The sequence below is a fragment of the Dryobates pubescens genome, chromosome 2 (genome assembly GCF_014839835.1).
Source record: "Dryobates pubescens isolate bDryPub1 chromosome 2, bDryPub1.pri, whole genome shotgun sequence".
NCBI classification, from domain to species: domain Eukaryota; kingdom Metazoa; phylum Chordata; class Aves; order Piciformes; family Picidae; genus Dryobates; species Dryobates pubescens.
The window spans coordinates 8,778,462-8,805,350 of NC_071613.1; the positions used below are offsets into that span (position 1 = coordinate 8,778,462).

Below are 26,889 nucleotides of genomic sequence, written 5' to 3' on the forward strand. Positions count from 1 at the left end.
TTTCAGTGTACTTTAAAAATTACTACCTACCTAAGCAGACCAGAGGAAATATATCCTGTGATCATGTGGAACAGTATTGTGTATTTTAGCATTCTTTCTAAAAGTTTCTGGTTAGGAAAAAAACAGGATTTCGTAACAGTCCAAAAAAAAAGTAGTATTTGAAGAGCCAGGAGGTTCAAAGTGGGCATTAATATTCCATCAAGAGCTTACTGCTTACTGAATTTTCTTTTAACTACCTCTGAATCACAGGTAATGATCTGACCTTAGCAATTATCTTGGATTTTATGATATTTTACATGTTTGCCTCACTTGAAAGGGCTATTAAGATTGTAAGGTAGATTGTGAAAACTCTATCTTGTTATGTCATGATCTTCAATAAGAGATTCGTTATCAGAAATGCTCAGCTTATACATTAAAGCTTTTCACAGAATCCTAGAATGGCTCAGGCATGGAAGGGACCTCAGAGATCATCTACTACAAGCTCCTTGTCATAGGCAGGGACTCCTCTCTACTGGACTCTGCTGCTCAAGGCCTCATCCAGCTTGGCCTTGAACACCCCCAGGGAGGAGGCATCCACAGCCTCCCTGTGCAGCCTGTTCCAGAGTCTCACCACCCTCGTACTGAAGAACTTCTTCCTCAGCTCTAGTCTAACCCTCCTCTTCCTCAGCTTCAAACCATTCCCCCTTGTCCTGTCCATGGACACCCTTAGGAAGTCCCTCTGCAGCCTCCCTGTAGGATCCCTTCAGGTATTGGAAGGCAACCCTAGGGTCCTCCTGGAGTCTTCTCTAGGCTGATCACCCCCAGCTCCCTCAGCCTGTCCTCACAGCAGAGGTGCTTCAGCCCTTGGATCATATTCGTGGTCTCCTCTGGACTCACTCCAACAGCTCTGGATCCTTCTTATGCTGGGGACACCAGAACTGGAGGCAGGATTGAAGTTGGGATCTCAGCAGAGTATTCTTGCAGATGAAGTTGTAGCTGTGGTTGATGTTTGCTAAGACAATGCACTAGTTCAACATTATTTTTGATGCTGTAGACAAATCATTCACATTATTCTTTCACACTTTTCTTTTGCAATCACAAGAACTCACTTGTGCATCCCCTTATGTATGTAGCAGTGTTTAATCTCTCAGTTGAGTTGTTTTGCTTTGTTGTTTTGTTCCTGCCCCAGAATATCAATTAGACATGAGTAGGATAAATACTCCAGTTAAGAAATGATAGCTGAGTTGAGACAGTTATTTTATTCTCCATCTCCATGTGGTGTCTTGGGGTGGTGTTATATTTAAGACAAAGGAGTTTGAAGGCTGTGGTTAATGAAGGCACTAGAGGGCACTGTGATTTCACTCAACGCTCGGTGCCTTCCCAGGGAAAGCTCATCGGGGAGGGTAACCTACACAATCCAGCATTCCTTTGTTTTCTTCGCTTTGAAAATCCTGCCTTTGCTTTACCCTTTTTTGAAGTGCAAGTATGGCCATAGATGCTGCATTTCCTAACCTTGAATTCTGTTGGACAGCAACAACAAAAACCCCACACAAAACCAACCAACCAAACAAGAAACCACAACAAACCCAACAACCTGAAGAGCATAAAAGAAACGAGAAACAGGCTGAGACTTGAAGCAGGGAAAGTGAGTTATCTTAGATGCTGACTTTCTGTTATTCCCCACCCAGGCAAGGTAACACTAGAAGAACAACAAGCCTGACATAGTCAGTACAGTCAGGTACAGTAAGCATCTCTCTCAAACTGGTCTAGCATATAAATCACAGAGTGGTTTGGGTTGGAAGGGACCTACAAAGGTCATTTAGTCCAACTCCCTTCAGTGAGCAGGGACATCCTCCATTATACCAGACTGTCCAAAGTCATGTCAAGCCTGGCTTTGAATATCTCCAAGGGTGGGGCCTCAACTATCTCCCTGGGCAGCCTGCTGCAGTGTTCCACCACCCTCATGGTGCAGAACTTGTTTCTAACATCCAATCTAAATCTACTCTAATTTCAAACCATTGCCTCACATCCTATCACCACAAGCCTTTAGAAACAGCCCCTCTGCAGCCTTCTAGTAGCCCCCTTCACATACTGGAAGGCTGCTATTAGGGTTACCCAAAGCCTCTTTCAGCTTGCTCAGCCTGGCCTTGTAGCAGAGGTGCTCCAGCCCCATGACCATTCTCGTGGCCCTGCTCTGGACCCACTCCATCAGGTCCATGTCCCATGTTTCATTTTACTTTCTTCATGCTTTCTATTATGTTTTGCTCACTCAGCTTCCCTTTAAACGTGGCACAGCATACACCATCAGAATTTCTGTTGGATTTCTAGGGGAGGCCAGGCTAAAAAAGAGAAAAAAGCAATTGCCTTTCATTATTGTTTTTTATTCCTTTGTATTCAGGTTGCAGTGCTTTCCTGTAGGGTGTTCTTTTCTGGTGTGTGTCTGTATTTCTTCTGATGACACATCTCTGTTATGCTAGGAACACTCCATACACTTCCCTGATACAAGCATCTACACTTAATTCATTTTCCTGTCTTATTCCAGCCCTAGCAACAAAGCAAATTCAAAAGTGTGCCTGCTAGTGATATCAACAATTCTGTATCAGAGCTCACCTATTCACAGATTGCACTGGGTTGCAAAGGACCCTCAGAGGTTATCTCATCCACCCCCCCTGCGCTCAGCAGGGACACCTCCAACTAGGTCAGGCAGCCCAGGACCACATCGAGTCTGATCTTGAATGTCTCCAGGGATGGGGCCTCAACCACTTGTTCCAGTATTTCCTGCTCCAGTTCCAAACAATTGTCCCTCATCCTATCACTACAAACAGTCCTTTTCCAGCCTTCTTGTAGGACGCATTCCGATACTGGAAGACCACTATTAGGTCTTTTCAGAGCCTTCTCTTCTCCAGGCAGAGCTGCTCCAGCCCTCTGACATCTTTGTGGTCTCCTCTGGACCCGCTCCAGCAGGTCCATGTCTCTCTTGTGTTGGTGGCCTCAGAGGTGGACACTGCAGTGCAGGTGAGGTCTCACCATAGCAGAGTGGCAGAATCCCCTCTCTTGATCTGCTGGCCACGCTTCTTTTGATGCAGCCCAGGATGTGATTGACCTTCTGGGCTGCAGGTGCACATTGATGGCTTATGTCCAGCTTCTCATTCACCAGGTTCAAGGTGCTGAAATTCACACTGGACAGATAAATCAGTCTGTGCTGTTTTTTTCTGCAAATACACAGTGAATCAAATGTGAAGATATGACAGAGCTTGTCTTGTCAAACCTGTTCAGCATGCCATTTGTCTGGGAAAGCAGACAGTTACCATCAGAGTTTCCACTCTTTCCTTTTGGGTGTAGGATTTGGCTTTTTAACATAGAAAATTAATTATTCCAGACATTCAGGATCAGACTCATTGTGGCCCTGTGCAGCCTGCTCTAGTCAGAGGTGTCCTTGATGATTGCAAGGGGTTGGACAGAATCAACCAGGTTAGAAAAGACCTCAAAGATCATAAAGTCCAACCTATTACCTAATACCTAACACCTCATGACAACTAAACCATGGCTTCAAGTGCCACATCCAATCATTTTGAACACCTCCAGGGGTGGTGACTGCACCACCTCCCTGGACAGTACATTCCAATGGCAAGTTACTCTTTCTGTGAAGAATTTTCTCCTCACCTCGAGCCTAAACATGCCCTGGTGCAGCCTGAGACTGTGTCCTCTTGTTCTGGTGCTGCTTGCCTGGGAGAAGAGACCAACCTCCACCTGGCTTCAACCTCCTTTCAGGTAGTTGTAGAGAGCAATAAGGTCTCCCCTGAGCCTTCTCTTCTCCAGGCTGAACACCCCCAGCTCCTGCAGCCTCTCCTCACAGGGCTGTGCTCCAGACCTCTCCCCAGCCTCATTGCCCTTCTCTGGACATGTTCAAATATCAGGATGACCTTTGAGGGTCCCTTCCAACCCAATGCAATCTGTGAAGCTGTGACATGGCTTCCCTGCATAAGCTCTAGTACAGATGCAGTGGGTTGGAGCGGGTACCTGTGGAAATGCTCCTATTCAATCCTTCAGCTTAATCCTTGCTGTAATTAGATGGGTAAAGTATAAATTGGGGACAGATAAATGAGTGAAAGTAGTCCTGTGTTTGGATTCTGAGAACTGTGTTATTTTTCCTAGCAGAGAAAATTAGCAAAGTGTACTTGGGTGCAGTTCTAGCAGATCTAACTTGTGGAGGTAAATGAGTCTTAACAGCAGAGGCAATGCAGCTGGAGCCTGCCCACAGTCAGTTACACAGCTAATTTCCTTTTGTGGATTTCATGAGCAGATTCCCTGTTCTGCTTTCAGTGTAGCTTAAATGGTTGGTACAGCTAAGCATTCAGAGCTTTCCAAACCAAAAGCAATTGGGTGGAGGGCAATTCATGCCATGCCTTTGTGGGGTCTGAGGGGTCTGAGTAGCCTCAAAGGGGCAGAAAAATGCAAGTGGCAGCAGAATTTGGCTTTTGCTCCTGGTTTTCCCTCTTGCCAAAGAAAAGATGCATCCTCTGTTTAGGCTGGGCATATTATAACCTAGAAGCATAGAATGCATTGGGTTGGAAGGGACCCTCAAAGGTCATCTTGTCCAGCCCCCCACGCAGTGAGCAGGGACAGCCTACTAGATAAGGTTGCTGGAATCACCTCAGTGGTTTTACAAATGCACTACAAAATACTTCTTCCACATCCATGAAGACTCAGTTGGCAATTAATTAATCCTTGTAAACTTTTAATGCAATTAACTACATCATCAGTAGATCTACTAGCTTGGCATATTCGTTGATGATTCGTAATAGTCACATAATCTGTTGGTATTCCATTTGCCTTTGGAAGTAGGTTATTCATGCTGCACAAAACTCAGCTGAATTGGTCTTGATGGTGAAGAAGATTCCTTGTTCCAGCAATGGGAACTGAATTTGTTTCAATTTCATGTAATATTTGTCCCTGTTATTTGATATTGAGCCCTTTATTGCCTGCTGCATTGTATGTCCTCTACCCTGTAAAGTCTCTATCAACAGCAGTGATCCTTCATATTTCTACTGCTCAGAAACAAAGCTCTAAGAAACACAGGACATAATTTTGTAGAAGAAATCCAAATTTATACAAATGGATGAGTAATAATGCTTAAATTTCTCAAATAAACAGGCGTGAGCTAATTGTAATGACCTTGCCAGTGGGCTGTGAACTCTTCATGCAGAAATAATGTTCTGTTCCAAGTACTGTCAACAGCCAATAGATGTTCCTGATGTGACCTGTTGGAGTAGACAATGGCAAATGCAGCTGTTGTCTTCCTGATAGTGTTGGGAAAACAGCCTCTGTAAAAGGGGAAAATAAGGGACTTGAAACCCAGAGCATTTCTTTGAGACCTCCTGTGTAGCAAAGATCCGTGAGCAGGTTGACAGGAGGCGACTGGGCAAACTGGTCTAATGCAAATTCTTTTATCCTCTTTTCTTTTACAACTTAAGATCATACAATCATTGAATTGTCAGGGTTGGAAGGAACCTCAAGGATCATCCACTTCCAACCCCCCTGCCATGGGCAGGCACACCTCACGTTACATCAGGTTGTTCAGAGCCACATCCAGCCTGGCCTTCAAAACCTCCAGGGATGAGGCTTCTACCACCTTCCTGGGCAACCTGTTCCAGTGTCTCACCACCCTTAGGTTCTTCCTAACATCCAATCTGAATCTACCCATTTCTAATTTTGCTCCATTCCCCCCCAGTCCTATCACTCCCTGACATCCTAAAAAGTCCCTCCCCAGCTTTCCTGTAGGCCCTCTTCAGGTACTGGAATGCCCTAATAAGGTCATCTTTTCTCCAGACTGAATAACCCCCAACTCCCTGAGTCTGACTCCATAGGAGATGAGCTCCAGTCTTCTGATCATCCTTGTGGCCCTTCTCTGGACAAGATCCAGAACTTGTTACATACTACTTCTAAACATCTATGCTGTCTACCAGGCTGTGAAAATAATTATGGCAATCCTAAGGCATGAGAAGTTGTATCCAAATCTCCAGAAATTATGAGATTGGGGTGAGGGGTGGAAAGTTAAAAATCTATGGTAGTACTTCTGGATTCAAAAAAAGTAAAGAAAATCTATTAGTGCTGAGCTTTGTGAAGCCAACAGCACTGCAGCAGTCTTGCAGAGCAAGGTGAGAGAAAGGTTTTGCTTTCTGCTGCTTCTTCTCTGCTCTTTCCTCTTTTAGTCTCTTTCACGCATCCGGGTGTGTAGATTTGCCTGTATCCCTGCAGCTCCTTGGCATGCAGCTTATTACCATTGCTGATTGCTGTGGAATTTATTTCAAGCCCTTGTGGGATACTAAGTAAAAGTTATGCTAAGGATAATACAGGAAATGTGCATGCTCTTAAAATGTACCCAGAAGCCTGGATATTTAGTGCAAATACCTCACACTGAATCCTGGTGACCCCCAGCCAAGAATCACAGAATGTTAAGGATTGGAAGGAACCTCGAAAATTCATCCAGTCCAACCCCCCTGCCAGAGCAGAATCACCTAGGGCAAGACACAGGAAAACATCCAGGTGGGTTTTGAATGTCTCCAGAGAAGGAGACTCCACAACCTCTCTGGGCAGCCTGCTCCAGGGCTCTGTCACCCTCCCAGAGAAAAAAATTTCCTTTCTGTTGCCATGGCACCTCCTCTGCTTCAGCTTGCACCCATTGCCCCTTGTCCTATCATTGGATATCTCTGAGCAGAGCCTGGCTCCATTCTCCCAACACTGCTCTGCATATCTTTATCAACATGAATGAGGTCACCCCTCAGGTTCCTCTTCTCCAACCTGCAGAGCCCCAGCTCCCTCAGCCTGTCCTCAGCAAGGAGATGTTCCTCTGCCTTCAGCATCTTTGTGGCTCTGTACTGGACTCTTTCAAGCAGTTCCCTGAGGTTCTTCTTGAACTGAGGGGCCCAGAACTGGACACAATATTCCAGATGTGGCCTCTCTAGGGCAGAGAAGAGGGTCAGGAGAACCTCTCTCCACCTACTCACCACAGTCCTAATCCACCCCAGGATGCCATTTGCCTTCTTGGCCACAAAAGCACATTGCTGGCTCATGGTCATCCTTCTGTCCACCAGGACCCCCAGGTCCCTTTCCCCTATACTGCTTTCCAACAGGTCAGTCCCCAAGCTATCCTGGTCCATAGGGTTGTTCATTCCCAGACACAAGAACCTACTGTTGTCTTTGTTGGATTTAATTCAATTTCTCTCTGCCCAACTCTCATCCTAAACTTGGTGCTGTGGCTATGAGCACACCACCCTCATGGATCTTGGTATTCTGACTGAGCAGTCCTTGCAAAAGAGCTGCTTTGTGTAATATCCTCAGAGTCTGGAGCTGATTGTTTTGATCAAGAGGTTGATAATGTTAGATGAAGTTTCACTCTGCAAGCCCACATTCAAAATGAGAAAGCTTAACCTCTCAGCTTTTTGGGAGCTCTGTGAGGAGAATCTTGCCTCAATTGCTAGCTGAAGGAGTTTTGTAGATGGTGATTTCTGAGGTCTAGGATGCCCCTTGGAAAGAGAAATTCCTTACTGTTTTGGAAACAAGCTGTGCTGAGAGCTTGTGTCAGCTGTTAAAGCAGGGGGAGTAAATGGTTTGAGGAGGGTAGCAGGAAGAAGGGAAGACCGAGTACACGGTGCCGTGCAAATGCCTGCTTCATTAGATTTGGTCAATTTTCCAGGTGTATACAGTGTACAAAATTGCTCAGAATAGGGAAGAAATGAAGGACATTTGATGTGCTCAAATGCCTCACCTCTCACCACAAGCATCCCCCTCACACAGAGTAATTGGCAGAGCATCAATTCTGTGGGAGATGGATTACCACGCACATTTATATGGCAATTAGATTTTATTATTTACCATTTAGCATGCATCACCAACTTTCCTCACAGTCCATTGGGCAACCTGACTGCTTTAGGTTTAAATCTCTTTCATCTTTTTTTTCCCTCTTCCCTTTTTTTTCCCTTTTTTCTTCCCCCCTCCACCCCCCCCCCCCCCCCCCCCCCCCCGGCCACTGATTTCCATCTAGTCTTACAGGGTGGAAGAAGAAGTAAAGAGAAATAGAGTGGCTGGGAATGTGAGAATTGTTCTTGTCAGGAAAATGTTGCAGGTTTTGGTGTGACTGTTTCTGGCTTGAGAATAGGCTTGTTGGGGAAATGGTGGATTTTAACCTGGGGAAATCCAGGGGACTTGAGCACTTAGCTTTTATGTGTCCACTTTAGCCTCTTGAAAACTGCTAAGGACTTTGTTGTGTCACTGCTATTTACACACACACACACTTTGTTACGTAGCTTTACCTCTACTATTGAGAAGTTCTGAACAGAACCAAAAAAGAGCAATAGGAAAGTTAGGAGGTGATTCTGCCCCTCTGCTCTGGGGAGACTTCACCTGGAGTACTATGTTCAGCTGTGGTGCCCCCAGCACAAGAGAGACCTGTTCCAGCAGGTCCAGAAGAGGCCATCAAGATGATCAGAGGCCTGGAGAAGAGAAGGCTCCAGAGAGACCTTAGAGCTCCATTTCAATATCTGAAGGAGACTTACAGGAACACTGGGGAGGGACTGTTTAGAAGGGCCTATGGGGACAGGACAAGGAACAATGGTTTGAAACTGGAACAGGGCAGATTTAGGTTGGACATCAGGAGGAAGTTCTGCATAATGAGAGTGGTGAAATCCTGGAACATGCTGCCCAGGGATGTGGTTGAGGCCCCATCCCTGGAGACATTCAAGATCAGACTTGATTCTGCTCTAGCTGGAGGTGACCCTGCTGAGTGCAGGAGGCTTGGACAAGATGACCTTTGAGGGGCCCTTCCAACCTGATGCAATCTGTGAAAGAAAACTGAGCACACCAAGAGATGAATGGGGAAGTGGAGAGCACATCCAGCAGAGCATAGCACTAATATGAGAAGCACATTTGCACCAAGGATGGAATGGTTTCAATGCAGTTAGGATAGCAGAATGGTTATGAGTAGTGTGATAGAATCAGGAGACTTGGAAGGAGGCAGAGCAGCAGGTGCAGTGTGGACTGCCACAGAACTTGGTGGCAAGTGAAATCTGTAAGGTGCTCTTCCTGGTGCACCCATCAACTGTAAATTCTCCCTGGTACCTTTTTTTCTTCCCTTCCCACTACCTTTTTTCTGTCAGTGTGGATTAGGGTACAGCGTGACCATGAAACTCTAAAAAGAGCAGTCTCAGCCAAGAGAGGGAATATCTTCTTAATGGGGTATTCAGGGAAGGTACTGAAAGCAGTGTAGAGTAAGGCTGAAAAGATCCATTTCTATATTCCTGCCTGAAAGAGCAACTTGCTAACTCAACCCCCCCACCCCACTTTTTGGTCCACAATCATTTTGCCTTGCCTGGTTATCAGTACAGGAAACGTGGAAGAGGGAATGCACCACCTGTCACATCATACCATTGCCTCTTGGACAGGCTATTGGATAGGACTGTAGGTATTTGATAGGTGTATGGGTATATAGGTATTTGATAGGACTATGGGTATTTGATAGGTATATGGTAGGACTAGGGGGAATAGAACAAAACTAGAAATGGGTAGATTCAGATTGGATGTTAGGAAGAAGTTCTTCCCCATGAGGGTGGTGAGACACTGGCACAGGTTGTACAGGAAGGTGGTGGAAGCCTCATCCCTGGAGGTTTTTAAGGCCAGGCTGGATGTGGCTCTGAGCAATCTGATCTGGCGTGAGGTGTCCCTGGCCATGGCAGTGGGGTTGGAGCTGGCTGATCCTTGAGGTCCCTTCCAACCCTGGCAATTCTGTGATTCGAAGGGGCAGCTAACTTAGCATAAGTGGACAAGTACACTAGCCACTCTTTCTCTTCTTAGGTGAGAAGGTGTCTAAAAGTGGTAGAATTTATCACTCTAAAAGGAACAGTATTTGTTAAAGCCTACTTTTCTTCAAAGGGAAAAAAAAAAGCCACATCAACATCCCCCCAAAAAACCCCCTTCAACCACAAATCAATACTGAAGCAACAGAATGGACTCTTTGAAGTCAGTAAATGGGTATAAAACACTAAGTTTACATTTTCATCTCTCCCCTCAAGTGCCTTTGGAAGTGGTAGACAAAATTCAGTTGTGCTTTGCTCTTGCACCAAGCAGGCCTGTGAACATGCAGTGAGTGCAGGTTCTCTGCTGCAAAGGGAGATCTGAGCAGCCATATGCTGCCACGTATGTGCTGCAGAAGCTGTGTGGATGCATCACTCAAGGCTGCTGCTTCAGTTTATTATGGGATTGTGAGCACAGCAGGCTTCTTGGTTTATTCCAAACAGAATGATTCTTTCACCAGCATGTTTAAAGGATCACTGAATCACAGAATGTTAGGGGTTGGAAGGGATCATCCAGCACAATCTTCCCTGCCAGAGCACGGTCACCTAGGGCAGCTCACACAGGAACGTATCCAGGTGGGCTTTGAAAGTCTCCAGAGAAGAAGGCTCCACAACCTCTCTGTGCAGCCTATTCCAGGGCACCAGCATGCTCACAGTAAGGAAGTGTCTCCTCATGTGGAGGTGGAATCTCCTGTGTTCCATTGTCCCTTGTCCTGTCACTAGACACCAACAAAATGAGCCTGGGGAGATATAGACTGGAGATTAGGAAGAAATTCTTGGCAGTGAGGATGGTGAGGTACTGGAACAGGTTGCCCAGGGATGTTGTGGCTGCCCCCTACCTGGAGGTGTTCAAGGTCAAGTTGGATGAGGCCTTGAGCAGTCTGGGCTAGTGAGAGGTGTCCCTGCCCATGGCAGGGGGTTGGAACTAGGTAATTTTAAGGTCCTTTCCAACCCAAACCATTCTGTGATATTGCCAATTACCTATGCAGGCTGGAGAAGGCTTGAGGTTTCTCAGTATATGATGCTGTAAAGGTTGCTAAGGCTCCTACTTGGTTGGTTTATAATATTAACAATTTTCACATTCCTAAGCTTTTTATCTCTGTTTCACAAATTCAAATGCAGTTGAGTTTTAGGGCTGGTATGTAGTGACTAACCATTTTTTCACAGTCTGATAGGCATTTGTTTGTTTCAGGCCATTTCTTTGCAGGCAAACTGTAAACCAGTACAAACAGCACTAAATTACACTCCTTTGCAAACAAGCAAAACAAAACAAAACAAAATCCCTGGGGCTGTTTAGTCTTGAGAAGAGAAGACTGAGAAGGGATCTCATCAATGTGTATAAACATCTGAGGGGTGGGTGTCAAGTGGAGTGGGCCAAGCTCTTTTCAGTGGTGCACAGTAATAAGACTAGAAACAACAGCTTCAAGCTTGAACGTAAAAAATTGCACCTCAACATGAGGAGAAACTTCTTTACAGTGAGGGTGATGAAGCACCAGAACAAGCTGCCCAGAGAGGGTATGTAGTCTCCTTCTCTAGAGACTTTCAAAACCCACATGGATGCATTCCTGTTCAGACTCCCCTAGGGGATTCTGCTTTGGCAGGAGGGTTGGACTTGATGTCTTGAGATCCCTTTCAACCTCTAATGTACTGTGATACTGTGAAAACAAAACAAAATAAAACAAATCCAAGCAAACAAACAAAACCCAACATGAATAAAAAAGAAACAAAAAGCAAACAGACCAAAAGGAAATATGGCAGAAGAAGCAGGAAAAGATGTGACTGTAGTTTATAGTGATAAGAAGGAGATTAAAGGGAGATTAAAATTACCCACATGGGGTAATGATGATAGCTTCTACATTCTGAGCTCTGGCCCTGGAAAATCTGCCTGCAAAGATTCACAGCACTACAGAGTGGTAGGGGTTGGAAGACTGGAGATCATCCAGTCCACCCCTCTGCTCGAGTAGAGTCCAGCACAGAGCCACGAGGGTGATTAAGGGATTGGAACATCTTCCGTACAAGGAGAGACTGAGGGAGCTAAGGGCTCTGTAGCGTGTAGAAGAGGAGACTGAGCAGTGACCTTGTCAATGTTTATAAATATGTAAAGGGTGAGTGCCAAGAGGATGGAGCCAGGCTCTGCTCACTGGTGCCCAAGGACAGCACAAGGGGCAATGGTGGAAGTTCCATGGAAACAGGAGGAAAAATTTTTTCCCTGTGAGGGTGACAGCACTGGAACAGGCTGCCCAGGGGGACTGTGGAGTCTCCCTCGCTGGAGATATTCAAAACCTGCCTGGATGCATTCCTGTGTAATCTGGTGTAGGCGTTGCTGCTCTGGCAGGGACGTTGGGCTGGATGAGCTTTTGAGGTCCCTTCCAGCCCCTGAAACTCTGTGATTCTGTGATTTCTGTGAAAGTAGGTTTGCTGAGAGCAGGTTGCACAGGAATGTGTCCAAGTGGGTTTGGAATCTCTCCAGAGAAGGAGACTCCACAACCTCTCTGGGCGGTCTGCTGCAGCACCCTCAAAGGAATGAAGTTTTTCCCAGAGGGCACTGGGTCGGAAGGGACTGTGGTGGGTTTAGGTCTAGCCTGGCTGTCCTGTCACAGGGAGGGACACAAGAAATTGTAATCTTTTGGTGTTTCATCCCATCAGGTCTGAATCTACTCCTCTCCATAAAGAGACATTGCTCTCTTTTCTGCCCTTTTCCTTTCTCTCTCTTCTCCCAGCCAGACTTTATCTCTCGTTTGGTGTCTCGGGGGAGGGTTCTGGCCTAGAGCAGCTTGGTTTCTTCCACGCCGTTTGGGCCCAGAGGCGTCGGAGGGTAGAGAGGTGTGTGGGGGGGAGGAGAGACTGAGGGAGCTGAGGGCTCTTTAGCTTAGAGGAGACTGAGAGGTGACCTCATCGATGTTGATGAAGATGTGCAGGGTGAGTGCCCAGAGGCTGGAGCCAGGCTCTGCTGGGTGATGCCCAATGCCAGCACAAGGGGCAGTGCTGGAAGCTGAGGCAGAGGAAGTGTCACGTGAACATGAGGAAAAAATTTTTCCCTGTGAGGGTGACAGAGGCCTGGAGCAGGCTGCCCAGGGGGGTTGTGGAGTCTCCCTCTCTGGAGACATTCAAAACCTGCCTGGATGTGTTCCTGTGTGATCTGGTGTAGATGAACCTGCTCTGGCTGGGGGGTTGGACTGCATGAGCTTTTGAGGTCCTTTCCAGCCCCTGACATTCTGTGATTCTGTGAAAGTGAGGCCTGGGGTCTCGGCCTAACTGGGGGAGGTTTTGAGAAGGTTTTCCTTTTTGGCTTAAAGAGGTTATTGTAAGCCCGGGTGGAAGGACTGGGCTGAGGCTGCATGTGAATTGAGGTGGTTTGTAATTTCTCTATATAGGTGTGAATGGTACTTGCATCTAAACTTCCAACACTCTCCAATCCCATGTGAGAGAGTTTTTATTTTACTTCCTTTTGGGGGGTAAAATACACTTTCTGTCAGCTCTTAAAACAGAGACAGGGACCCTCAAATTTCATCTTGTCCAAGGTCCCTGCAGTCAGCAGGGACACCTCCAACTAGAGCAGGCTGACCACAGCCACCTCAGAGCTGATCTTGAATGTCTCCAGAACCTCAACCATGTCCCTGGACAACCTGTTCCAGTATTCCACCACTCTCATTGTGAAGAAATTCCTCCTGATGTCCAACCTAAATCTGCCTTGCTCCACTTTCAAACCATTGCCCTCTGTCCTGTCATTACAAGCACTTTGAAACAATTCCTCCCCAGCCTTTCTGTAGATCCCCTTCAGATATTGAATAATATCTCTAAGGTCTCCCCAGAGCCTTCTTCAGGCTGAACAACCCCAGCTCCCTCAGCCTATCCTCACAGCAGAGGTGCTTCAGCCCTTGGACCATCCTTGTGGCACTTCTCTGGACTCACTGTAGCAGTTCTGTGTCCTTCTTATGATGTGTTTCTGGATGAAAGCTCTTTGACTGAATCCCTTGTTTGTCAAGTAGATGTATGGTTCTTGGCACATAATGAACACATCCAGGTATTTTTAAGTAATTAGTCATAGAAGTGTGAAACCTACACATGCATTTGAGAACATGTAGTCCTGCAATGCCCCTTCACACCAAATATGCTATCAGTGTTTTCTGCTACACTCTTTTGAGGAATGTTTTAATGTTTTTTCTGAGATACCTTTCATTCAGCACAAAATGGCCAGAGCATCCAGCAGGTCAAGGTTTGTTTGAGGTTTTAGTTTGGTTTGGTTTTTTTCCCCCCTGTATCTAATATTTCATTCTCTTTAACAGGTGATTTGTATATTGGAGGGGTGGCCAAAGAAATGTTTAAGTCCTTGCCAAAACTGGTGCATGCAAAAGAGGGATTCCAAGGCTGCCTTGCATCAGTTGACTTGAATGGACGGCTCCCCGATCTCATCTCGGATGCACTCTTCTGCAATGGACAAATAGAAAGAGGATGTGAAGGTATTAAACACAAAGAATTATTATTATTATTATTATTATTATTATTATTATTATTATTATTATTATTATTATTATTATTACTACTACTACTACTACAACATTGGGAAAGTATTGTGCAAATCCTGCAGAGCTGTGTTGATATGTACACTCTATATATGGAGAGACTATGTTTTACCTGCTTCTCATTGATTAGATTTGACCCTTTCTTATATAAAGACTACTTCTACTATTATGGAGACAAGTGCATGCCTGCCCTACAGCACAGAGATTGATCTGACAACATGAGTTAGCTTCTTAAAGGTCTCCTATAGGTTCTAGTCTTCTCTGGTAGCAAGATATTTTGCATGTCTTTTGTTTTCTTCAGATGTGTTTTAATTAATGATACAAACAACAGCAATTAGCTTCTGTTAAGTCCTTTGCATCTTCTTAACACTTAGGCATTTGCTAATGCTGAGACATTAGCTAATTAATTCAATTTTTAAAACAGATATTTTGAGTTGATTAATTCAAGGTTAATTTATGAATCTGGTTAAGATTAATATTCCATCTTGTCTATTTTTGCTCACCCTTGAGATCTGTATTGTCATGAGCCCTTCTGTCTGAAATCAGTAACAGCAAAATCTGTTTTATCTCACCCTTTTTAAAAATGTTTTTGTTGACTCATCTGAGATATTACTATGGATGCCCCCTCCCTGGAGCTGTTTAAGGCCAGATTGGACGAGGCCTTGGGCAACCAAGTCTAGATGAGAGGCATTCTTGCCCATGGCAGAGAGGTTGGACTAGATGACTTTTGAGGTCTCTTCCAACCTAAGCCATTCCATGATTCTATCATGGAATTTAAGTGAGGGCAGAATTGAAAGAGAGATATTTGTCATTCAGGAGTGTCAATCTCTAGCTATTTTTCCAGCTATCATCTAGTCCCCATTTTTCCTGTGATTCCTGGAATAATTTAAATCCTCTGTCCTTGCATAACTCTGAGTTTTGTGTCTATGTTCAGTTTTATGTGTTCTCTCTGTTCTCAAGTGCTATTCTTTTCTGGACAGAAAAAGATGTATAAATGATCATAGTATCATAGTATCAGTCAGGGTTGGAAAGGATCACAAGGATCATCTAGTTCCAACCCCCCTGCCATGGGCAGGGACACCCCACACTAGATCAGGCTGGCCAGAGCCTCATCCAGCCTGGTCTTAAACACCTCCAGGGACTGTGCCCCAACCACCTCCCCGGACAACCCATGCCAGGGCTTCACCACTCTCATGGTGAAGAACTTCCTCCTTATGTCCAGCCTGAATCTCCCCACCTCCAGCTTCATTCCATTCCCCCTAGTCCTATCGCTGCCTGATATCCTGAGAAGTCCCTCCCCAGCCTTCTTGTAGCCCCCTTCAGATACTGGAAGGCCACAATTAGGTCGCCTCGGAGCCTTCTCTTCTCCAGACTGAACAGCCCCAAGTTGGAATCTTAATATCAACTTATATTAAGTTTGCAAATAGACATTGTAAAAAATTCAGGGTGAGCTGGGAGGATTTCCTTAAGCTTCCGTAGATAAAGTAAATTCTTTTGTTGTACCTACAGTACAGTGTTTGTACAGGTGGAATTTTATGTTCTTTACCTACCACCTTCAGTTAACAATAGAAACTCCATTGACAGCACCTAAAAATAGGGAAAGTGCACAACTTATTTTTGATGTAGCTTTAGTGTCCATTTATTGCTACCCGGAGTGGAAAAGAAAAAAGTATAAATTAGTTTGTCACTGAGCTTGGAAAATTATATTCTGCTTTTTGAATGATGTTAGCAAGTTCTGTGCCTGCACCATCCCGTCAGAGAGTCCATGTCCACTTTAATTCCGTTGCACATTTCATAGCTCCTTTTGAAATGATGTCATTTTTTAAATGAATTTTCTGCACTTCAGAGAAATGTTGCCACAGGCCTATAGTGTGAAGCCACCTTTGAAACCAGTGGCACAACTGGTTTGAACAGAGCTACTGACAATGTTAGAAAGGCCTTACAAACATTGTCCTTTTTGGTGGAAAGTCAGCTCTTTCTGACACCAAAATCATCTGACACAAGCCAAATGGTCAAACCAGATGTCCTGTGTGGCTCTCAAAGGACTGCCTCATCTGAAATCTTTTAGAGGGGCTTGTAGTGATAGGACAAGAAGCAATAGTTTGAAGCTGGAGCAAGGAGGATTTAGGTTGGACATCAGGAGGAGGTTTAGCACAATGAGAGTGGTGAAATACTGAAACAGGCAGCCCAGGGATGTGGTTGAGTCCCCATCCCTGGATACATTCAAGATCAGCCTTGATGTGTCCCTGGGCAGCCTGATCTAGATGGAGGAGTTTGTGCTAATTGCGAAGGTCTTGTACAAGATGACCTTTGAGGGTCCCTTTCAACCCACTGTAGTCTGTGAATCTGTGAAATCCTTAACAGCATGGAATGAAATTAACATCAAACTGGAGAAGGGCAGGTTTAGATTGGACATCAGGAAGTTCTTCACTATGAGGGTGGTGGAACACTGGAACAGGTTGTCCAGGGATGTGGTTGAGTCCCCATCCCTGGATACATTCAAGATCAGCCTTGATGTGTCCCTGGGCAGCCTGATCTAGTTGGCAATGTCCCTGCTGACTACTGGATGACCTTTGGAGATCCCTTCTGGCCTGGATCATTCTATGATTCTACAAGAATGCAGCTGCACCAAGTATTTTGTGGGCATAATGAAACTGGAAGCAAACAAAGGAAAAAGGCCAAATCTTCTTGGACCTGCAACAGTTGTTGTTGTGTCATCTCAGCAACTTTCAAACTTCAAAATTAACAGGGAGACAAACCCCATTACTTTGACGGATTCTTCTGCAGCAGAACTGCCTTTGAGCAACTGCAAACTCAGCCACTACATCAGGTCCTAATCATCTCATTTATGAAGATAATCAAAAGCTCCACAGTGTCAATGAGAAAAGGCAAATCGCTCTAAAGAACAAGTCAGAGTGTAAGCCCTTAAATGAGGTGCTGCAATCCAATGTTATCAGAAGCACAATACCTTCCTTTTTAACAAGATCACATCTGTGGCTTTTTTTCCCCCTAGGATGTACCTTTTAACCCTGCACTGTTTAACGTGCCTGCAGGGTCCTGCAGTTTGGGTACTTTGAAGTCCTCATGACTTTTGCTCTACTTCTGCAAAGATGAGGAAATTTAACATTGCATAACTAAAGTGTAAATAAATGCATGAATATATAACATGTAAACACCTACAGATATTTTCACTTCATCTTTGTAAAGTTTCTGAGTAGCAGAATCTGGTGAGAAAAAAAATGTGTCTTGTCTTGTCAGCTACAGGATTCTGTCATTATAATCCCCAGCTGAAGAAAGGGTGATGTAATGCCCAAATGCTTAGACTGCTGGGCTCAAAACTCCAGAGAAAAGGAAATCTCTATCCTGTGTCTGCCTACAGCAACAAATCAGTTATAAGCAGCATTATTATTAGTAGTAGCAGTCTTATTTATTCTTATTTATTCTTATTTATAATTATCTGAAGAGGAGAAAATAGAACAGATGAATAGTTTTGCCAGTAAGGTGACTGGCCAGGCTCTGGTTCAGAGGTATGCTAGAGCAGTGCCTTGTTTAAAACAAGAGACCATTGGGCTGATTTGGATCAGATTCACAACTTCACAGATTGCATTGAGTTGGAAGGGCCCCTCAAAGGTCATCCTGTCCAAGCCCCCTGCAGTCAGCAGAGACACCTTCAACTAGATCAGATACTGATCTGAAACTTTTAAAATAGTGGCAAACCAAGAGACAATCCCATGCTGAGATCTCTGAAGGAGCTCTGATGTGAAAGAAGGGTTAAGTGGATTTCTCTCTACAGCATGATTTAACTTATTTGTATAACCTTTGGACCGGTTTTAACCTGCCATTAATGACTGCCAGTGGGACTTTCAAATGGATATTGATGTGGACAGCACAGAGCCACAAAAATGATTAAGGGAGTGGAACATCTTCTTCACGAGGAGAGACTGAGGGAGCTGGGGCTCTTTAGCTTGGAGAAGAGAACACTAAAGGGTGACCTCATTAATGTTTATAAATATGTAAAGGCTGAGTGCCAAGAGGATGGAGTCAGGCTCTTACTGGTGGTGCCCAATGACAGGACAAGGGGCAATGGGTGGAAGTTGAAGCATAGGAAGTTCTATGGAGATATGTGGAAGAATTTTTTCACTATGAGGGTGACAGAGCCCTGGAACAGGCTGCCGAGGTGGGTTGTGAAGTCTCCCTCTCTGGAGATATTCAAAACCCACCTGGATGTGTTCCTGTGTGACCTGCTCTAGGTGATCCTGCTTTGCCCCTAACATTCTGTGATTCTCCAAAAACATTGCAGGGTAATTTGATAACCCCAGAACCAATTTTCTTTTTCCTTGTGGTGTCAAGAGTCTGTGTGAAACGTGTGTGTGTGAGCTCGTAGTAATATGTAGTTGGTGGTCTGTACTTCAGTCTCCATTCACCAGTCATGAAGAAAAGCTTAGGGAGGGGGAAAAAAAAAAAAGACAACCACTGAGGGTGATGGTGCTAATTATTCTTGAATTCAGTCTATCTGAACATGACAAATGGCTAGTCAGGATTCAGCCATGCATTTATTCTGCTAATGCATTCATATCTATCCAAGGAAGAGGGGGGAAAAAAAAACCCCAACTTTTAATTTTCCTTCATTACATGTCATCAGCTCAATTAACCATTATATCTGTAGTAAAATAGTGGCAAATTACTGCTTTCTTATTTTGGCTTGCCTGAAGATTTATGGCTATTAGCATTAATTTGTTTGCATTATATAGCATTTCTTTCTCTCTTTAACAGCAGCATGCACTTTACTCTGAGTGGGTTTTCTTTTTCTGTGTTTGTTGCCATTTCAATATTGCTTACTAACATTTAATATATTTTGCTTTCTTTTTTGTTTGTTTCGTTTTATTTTGCTGACAAAGTTGCATTGATGAAAGCTGATTTGCAAGGTAGATAGCCCTGTGTGTATTAAACAAGACTGAAACCCCCAATGCACAGTTGGATTAATGCAATAAAACGCTCTGTACATTTCAGAACTCAAGTGTGATATTCTCTTCCAGATTTTGCCTTTCGCACCTCTCAAACAATGAGCTGCGCTAACCTTCATTTTCCAGTGTTGCCTGCATAAAGGCTTTCAGTCTTGAATATGTTTGTACAGTGATTGCTTTAGTGCTTTGATCATTCCTTTTCAGATTTCTTTGTATTGCAGTAGTCTAGCTATGATTCTCTAGAAATAGAGTAGCTTTGTTTTTCATACCTGTGTCACATTTTGGCATGCCAGTCCATTAGTAGTTTGATTTCCTGCATCTCCCCTTAAAAAGGAACCTGCATGGGATCCCTGAAGCATGTGAGTCGGTACTTGCCAACATCCCTGCCAAAGAATCCCTACCCCTGTTAATTTCAGACCTCAATCATCTAGAATAATTCAAAGGATTAAAAGCATTGTATAGTGTAGCTCCATTTTAATTTAGTTTGGTTTGAGTTTCATTTTGGTTTCCATTTTTCACTTTCATCTCCTAGAGCTATGCTTTCTGTGGCATCTGGCTTTGCTGTTTGAAACGTTTTTACAGGGAAGAATAATCAAGTTCTTCATTTGACAATTTTTAGCCAGTTTGTAGTCTGACACAAGACTAACAAATAACTTGCACCCAAGTTAACATTCCCCCTGTACCTAGAATAACTCTGCTGCAGTTTGTGCATTCTCATGTATTTGAGATATCTTTAAAAGACTCAAGCAAACCCAGCTTTTCAATATTACCTGCTGCTACAAAAATCAGCAGATTTGTGCGTTGGTAACTCTTTGCTCATTTGATTGGAGATGTTGGCAGCTAGTTCATGTGATCCAGTGAGAAATGCCTTTCTTTGGAAAACAAGTGCAAGTCCTTTTTTTTTTTTTCTCCCCTGTGTGTTCTCATCAGGACCCAGCACAACGTGCCAAGAGGATTCCTGTGCAAACCAGGGAGTGTGCTTACAGCAGTGGGATGGATTCAGCTGCGACTGCAGTATGACCTCCTTCAGTGGACCCTTGTGCAATGACCGTAAGTACACTAAAGAAATGCTGATCCAGAGCTCTAAGGAAATGTTTGAAGCAAGTTTCTGAATTTCTGTGGTATTTGAATATCAGGTATTGCAGTCAAATGGCAAACCTGTAAGGATTATAAGAGGAGCATAGCTAAAATGCAGAATGTGAATTTTGGACAATGTGCAGTATCAAATTGACAGACTTTGGGTTTTATTACACTTGATTGCATGTCTAAATATACTGCTGGTTTCCTGTTTGAAATAATCCCTTTCTTGCATAAATGTTGCAAATAATTGTGTCTTTTTTTTTTCTTTCTCCCTGTTTGGAAAAAAAAATATAAAATACAACCAACCCCTTTTACATTTGATTATCTTAAGCTATATTGTAATTTGGTAGCATTATAACACCAGGGCTATAATTATTCTGCAATACTTGACAAGGCTGATTATCTCCCTTTATTTAGGTGACACACTGAGTGTGTCACCACTAAAAGCATGCTGGGTATTTTAGTTCTTTTACATTTCAGCTGAAATCAAACTACAGAACATGCATCAACCATCTGGGCTTTCAGGAAAAGCTTCAACCTGTCAGAAACAAGGGGCCTGATTCACCAATGTCATCATTGAGTTTCATGCCAAGCTAGCCTTATTGTTCTAAACAGAACTATGCAGAAGTGAAAATGGAAGAGTAAAGCAGGAGCAGTAATGATCCATGGTAACTGCTGTCCTCCTGCACAGTAGGAGTTATAATGGCACTCAAGCTCCCAAGTTTACTTTTTAATTCATCACACTGGAAATAGCCAAATACTGCACATTTTTACAGACCTGTTGTCTTGGTTTGATCTGAAATAGCTCTGGACTAAGGACAGAATGAATTTAGCCCAGAGGAGTAAATAAACTCTCACACAGAATTGGAAGTTAAATAGAAATAGTATTTACACAAGTAAACCAAATACAAAAGGTACCAAGGCAAAAGGATGGATTGATTGTGCTTTCTTTCTATCTATCTATCTATCTATCTATCTATCTACCTACCTACCTACCTACAGACCTATCTATCTGTTTGTCTAGCTATCTACCTATTTCTGTTTGTATACATTTACCTGAATGAAGAGCTGATGATGGAAAAGGGTCGGTACCACTGTTTAGCTGAGCATTTTGGATTTTCAATGTCATGTTCTGGTTGGAGAACCAGAGAACTCTACAACAAGGTGTATCTTCATGGACAAACCCTAAAAATCACAGAATAATTATAACCTTGAAAAGCCTTTGGCTGAAATTGTATCAAGCACAGGGGTAGAAAATGAAGTAAATATAAAAGCTACATTAATTATTCTAGTGAAAGTTCCACCTTTCTGTGTTGGAAAGGACTCGGTCTGTTTCTCTGTGGTTGCTGTCATGGTTGAAATGAAATGTGGTATCAAAAAAACTCTCTTGATAATTTGAGCAAAAGTTTGGATTTACTTTATGTATATGAGTTTGCCTTTCCCAGCAACGTGAGTGATTAGTCATACTGCTAAACATATACTTCCAAAGATCTCAGTCCCCTGTCTGCTACAGGAGAAAATTATTTGTTTCTACCTTACTTTTAAGTTGTTATTTCTGTTCTTCTGTGATCTTTGAGCTCTTCCAAAGGCAACTAAAAACTATGAAGAAGTTGTTTTGTGTTCCATGCCTAGCAAAGGGAAAATGGTCTTTATAAATATGTTGTAGCTTTAACTGATGTCTGGATATGGAATATTTTATGAAGTGGTAGCTGTTGCATAAGTTTGGTGACCTGATGAACCTAGGTAAGGAAGAGATTTACCTATCTGTAAAGGCTCATTTGAGTGATAACATTACAGACTATATTGCACACAGTCAGATAATTCTCAGTATGTTTCTGATGAGGGTTACCCTCAGTATGTGGTTGCAAAAGATACTTACTTTTGTCCTAGATTATTTTTTTAATGTAGTTCTGTCAGGAAATATACACAGGAGATGTAAATTTATGCTAGGTATGGATGTTTTGTGATAGAACACGGAGTCTGGTAAATATAGCATGTTTGGTTTCTACATTATCTTGGTTCTTCAGATCAGTTCATAGATTCATCAAAGGCACCTTAAAGATCATCCAGTTCCAATTCCCCTGCCATGGTCAGGGATACCTTCCACTAGCCCACGTTGCTCAATTCCTCATCCAACCTGGTCCTGAACATCTCCAGGGAAGGGCCATCTATGACTTCCCTGGGCAACCTTTTCCGGTGTCTTCCCACCCTCACAGTAAAGAATTTCTTCCTAATCTCCAGTCTAAATCTCCCCCCTTCCAGCTTAAAGCCATTGCCCCTCATCCTGTCACTGCAAGCCCTTGTCCCTCCCCAGCTCTCCTGTAGCTGCTCCCTTCAGGTACTGGAAGGCTGCTCTAAGGTCTTCTCTGAACCTTATCCAGGCTGAACAGCCCCAGCTCTCTCACCCTGTCCCCACAGAGGAGCTTCTCCAGCCCCCTGATCATCTTCGTAGCCTTTTCTGGTCCCTCTCCCGCAGCACCATGTCCTTATTGTGCTGGGGACACCAGAACTGGATGCAGTAAAGCAGGGGGAAGTCTCACCAGAGCAGAGGGGCCCAGTCACCTCTTTTGTCCTGCTGGTCACACTGCTTTCGACACCGCCCAGTTAATGGTCTGCTTACAAATGGACGGCTGTGTACAGCTTCCTGAGAAAATGCATCACAAGCATCCAGCTTGTTCCTAACAGCAGGTTAGAGAGTGAAAGCTCTCCAGCCCTCACCCTAGAGCTCAGCTTTTTCACAAGAGTAAGGCTGAAAATTACTCCAGCAAAACAAAACAAATCTGTGAGAGATTATCTGCTTTCTCGAAGTTCCTGTCTGTTTTGACTCGAGCAGTCTTTAAGTGCAGCCATATTAGTGAATGCAATGGCATGTTTGTGGAAACAACTTCTGCTATTAGGGCATGGAAAAGAGCAGGCATAATAGCATTGTCTCATTACAGTAGTGTAGGAATGTTCTGTGCCGAATCAGAGAGCAGTTTCCACACTGGCAGCGTACAGCAATAAAGTATTGGCATTGTGCTTGTGATGGTAGAGTTAACACTGTGTCAAGACATCCATTGCAGCCCATTGCTGAAGGGTTAGTGTGTTCTCTCCTGACTAGGAATCTGGTATCTTCAACTGCTGTGAGGAACAAAACTTCTCTTTAAAGTTCTCTTTTATTTACAAAAGCAGCATGGCCAGCAGGTTGAGAGAGGTGATTCTGCAACCCTGCTCTGGTGGGACCTCACCTGCAGTGCTGTGTCCAACTCTGCAGCCCCCCAGAACAAGAGAGACATGCACCTGCTGAAGCAGGTCCGGAAGAGACCACCATGATGATCAGAGGGCTGGAGAACCTCTCCTATGAAGACAGGCTGAGAGAATTTGGGCTGTTCACCCTGGAGAGGAGAAGGCTCCAAGGAGACCTTAGTGCTACATTTCTGAAGGGGGCATACAGAAAAGCTATCTAGAAGGGTCTGTTGTAATAGGATGAGGGGCAATGGTTTGAAATTGGAGCAGGGGAGCTTTAGGTTGGACATAAGGAGGAAGTTCTGCACAATGGGAGTGGTGAAATACTGGAACAGGTTGCCCAGGGATGTGGCTGAGTCCTCATCCCTGGAGATACTCAAGATCAGACAGCCTGAATTCTTTCAGCCTGTCTTCATAGCAGAGGTGCTCCAACCCTCTCATCATCTTGGTGGCCCTCTTCTGCATCTTTTGGGTCTTTTGATACCTAGACTCTAAGATCCATCTCTATTCTATTTTTGTGAGAAGGATGTACACCAAACAAAGAAACTTAAGTTAAAGCAGTGACCAAAAGCTGAGCTAACCATCAGAGCCACTCAGCAGTACTTTCCAAAGTAATACTGGATATTCCTGGCTAAGCCTTTTCAGGTGTTAGCTACAATAAATGTATAACCTGCTATTAAGGGTAGGGATAGAAAATTCCTCAGAGTACTTTAAAACACATTTGATTTCCATCTCCAGTAGCCAAGAATTAAAAAATCTGTCCCTGATATGATGCCAGTCTAAATACTTTGGATGATTATTTTACCATAGAGACTTCCAGTACACAGGAGAAATAAAGAGAGCTGCACACAAAATTACCATGCAGGGCAAGCTGCTGGAATGAACTAATTGAAGAAATCTCAATTTGTTCAGCTTATCTTATCCAATATCTCTCTGTAATGAATATCTGGGATTTCTGGTGACAACTAGCAGTGGCCTAATTTGTAGAAACCTCAAAGGAAGCAGGACTTCACACACACAGGCTTGAAAATGCAGAAATGGTGAGGTGTTAACAGAGAAATGAAAAAACAACAACTGTAAAAAGAGCAAAGGAAGCAAGAAGTGTTGCCTGTGAGCCATAGCTCTGGACCAAGTTTACTTTTTTAAACTTAGGTTTTGGTTGGAATCCTGACCAGGATAGACTACACCTTGGGCTGTAGGGCTCCTGGGTTGTTTTATGAGAGTACCTGTTGCTCCAGCCAGAACTATGGAAGGTGATACACAGCTGACAACATTTTTTTTTCCCCCAAGATTTTAGTGTCTAAGCTCTATTAGGTTGTCTTTGATTCATTTGGATTTTGTAGTATGTAGATTTTGGCCTTTCATTAAGATAAACATATATATATATCTACAAATTATGTAGGTTAATAGGAATGCTGCTGTTGACAGTCTGAAAACAAGATTTAGATTTATTTTTCTTTTCTTGTTTACATATTAATTCTGGAGCAGTCATACAGATGAGCTGTGTATGCCTAAAATGTGTGCTTGCAGCCCAGAAGGCAGCCTTGTCCTGGGCTGCAATTAAAGCAGTGTGAGCAGCAGGATGAGATTCTGCCCCTCTGTTCTGGTGAGACTCCACCTGGAGTATTACATCCAGTTCTGGGTACTCCAACACAAGAAGAATGTGGAGCTACTGAGAGGGTCCAGAGGAGGCCACAAAGATGATCACAGAGCTGGAGAACCTCTCTTATGGGGACAGGCTGAGAGAGTTGGAGCTGTCCAGCCTGGAGAAGAGAAGGCTTCCAGGGAGACCTTATAGTCGTGTTCCAATACCTGATGGGAGCTTACAGGAAAGCTGGGGAGGAACTTTATACAAGGGCTTGTAGTGATAGCATGAGAGGAAATGGATTGAAGCTTGAGGAGGGCAGATTTAGACTGGAGAAATTATTGACAGTGAGGGTGGAGAGAGACTGGAACAGGTTGCCCAGCTTGGTTGTGGGTGTCCCTCTCTGGAAGCGTTCAGGGCCAGATTGGATGAAGCATTCAGCAACCTGGTCTAGAGGAAGGTGTCCCTGCTCATGGCAGTGGGGTTGGAACTAGATGATCTTTAAGGTGCCTTCCAACCCAAACCATTCCATGAATCTATCAAAAGAGTTCAGTCAGGCTGGACAGATGGGCAGAGTCCAACGGCATGAGATTTAACACATCCAAGTGCCGGGTTCTGCACATTGGCCACAGCAACCCCATGCAGAGCTACAGGCTGGGGTCAGAGTGGCTGGAGAGCAGTCAGGCTGAGAGGGACCTGGGGGTGCTGGTCGACGGTAGACTGAACATGAGCCTGCAGTGTGCCCAGGCAGCCAAGAGGGCCAATGGCATCCTGGCCTGCATCAGGAACAGTGTGGCCAGCAGGAGCAGGGAGGTCATTCTGCCCCTGTACACTGCACTGGTTAGGCCGCACCTCGAGTACTGTGTCCAGTTCTGGGCCCCTCAGTTTAGGAAGGATGTTGACTTGCTGGAACGAGTCCAGAGAAGAGCAACAAAGTTGGTGAGGGGCTTGGAGCACAAGCCCTACGAGGAGAGGCTGAGGGAGCTGGGGTTGCTTAGCCTGGAGAAGAGGAGACTGAGGGGTGACCTTATTACTCTCTACAACTACCTGAAGGGAGGTTGTAGACAGACGGATGTTGGTCTCTTCTCCCAGGCAAGCAGTACCAGAACAAGAGGACACAGTCTCAGGCTGCGCCAGGGGAGATTCAGGCTGGATGTTAGAAAAAAGTTCTATACAGAAAGAGTGATTGCACATTGGAATGGGCTGCCTGGGGAGGTGGTGGAGTCGCCATCACTGGAGGTTTTTAGGAGAAGACTTGACGGGGTGCTTGGTGCTGTGGGTTAGTTGCTTGGGCGGTGTTGGATTGGTTGATGGGTTGGACGCGATGATCTTGAAGGTCTCTTCCAACCTGGTTTATTCTATGTATTCTATGTATTCTATGTATTTTCTCAGACACATTCCAAACTATCCCTTTAAAAGCTTCACAAGAACAGAAAGTTGTTTGATGGTGACCTTACATCTGAGAGTATTTCTAACAAGAAGCAAAAAGTAAAGTTTTAAGTAGGATACCTGCTATAGGAAAAAGCCAAAAAGGAACTTTCAAGGTAGCCAGAAAACTGCTCTTACAGTTACTTGTAAAATCACAGAATAGCTTAGATTGGAAGGGACCTTAGAGATCATCTGTTCTAAGCTCCCTGCCATGGGCAGGGAAATTGTAGCTCAGATAGGAGCAGTTACACAACATT

The 26,889-nt window shown here is 44.2% G+C and overlaps 1 protein-coding gene across 26 annotated transcripts in view; it reads left to right on the top strand.

Moving 5' to 3' along the window:
* Positions 1 to 26,889, top strand: part of NRXN1 (neurexin 1) — an 806,593-nt gene that overhangs the window by 380,793 nt on the left and 398,911 nt on the right. For 16 of the 26 annotated variants that reach the window (XM_054169721.1, XM_054169744.1, XM_054169816.1 and 13 more), the window contains 2 exons: positions 14,114 to 14,287; positions 20,245 to 20,364. In XM_054169721.1, coding sequence (XP_054025696.1) covers positions 14,114 to 14,287; positions 20,245 to 20,364 — 294 coding nt within the window. Of the gene's footprint in view, positions 1 to 14,113; positions 14,288 to 19,248; positions 19,276 to 20,244; positions 20,365 to 26,889 lie in introns of all 26 variants that reach the window. The other 10 variants (XM_054169692.1, XM_054169696.1, XM_054169804.1 and 7 more) reach the window with 1 other exon arrangement.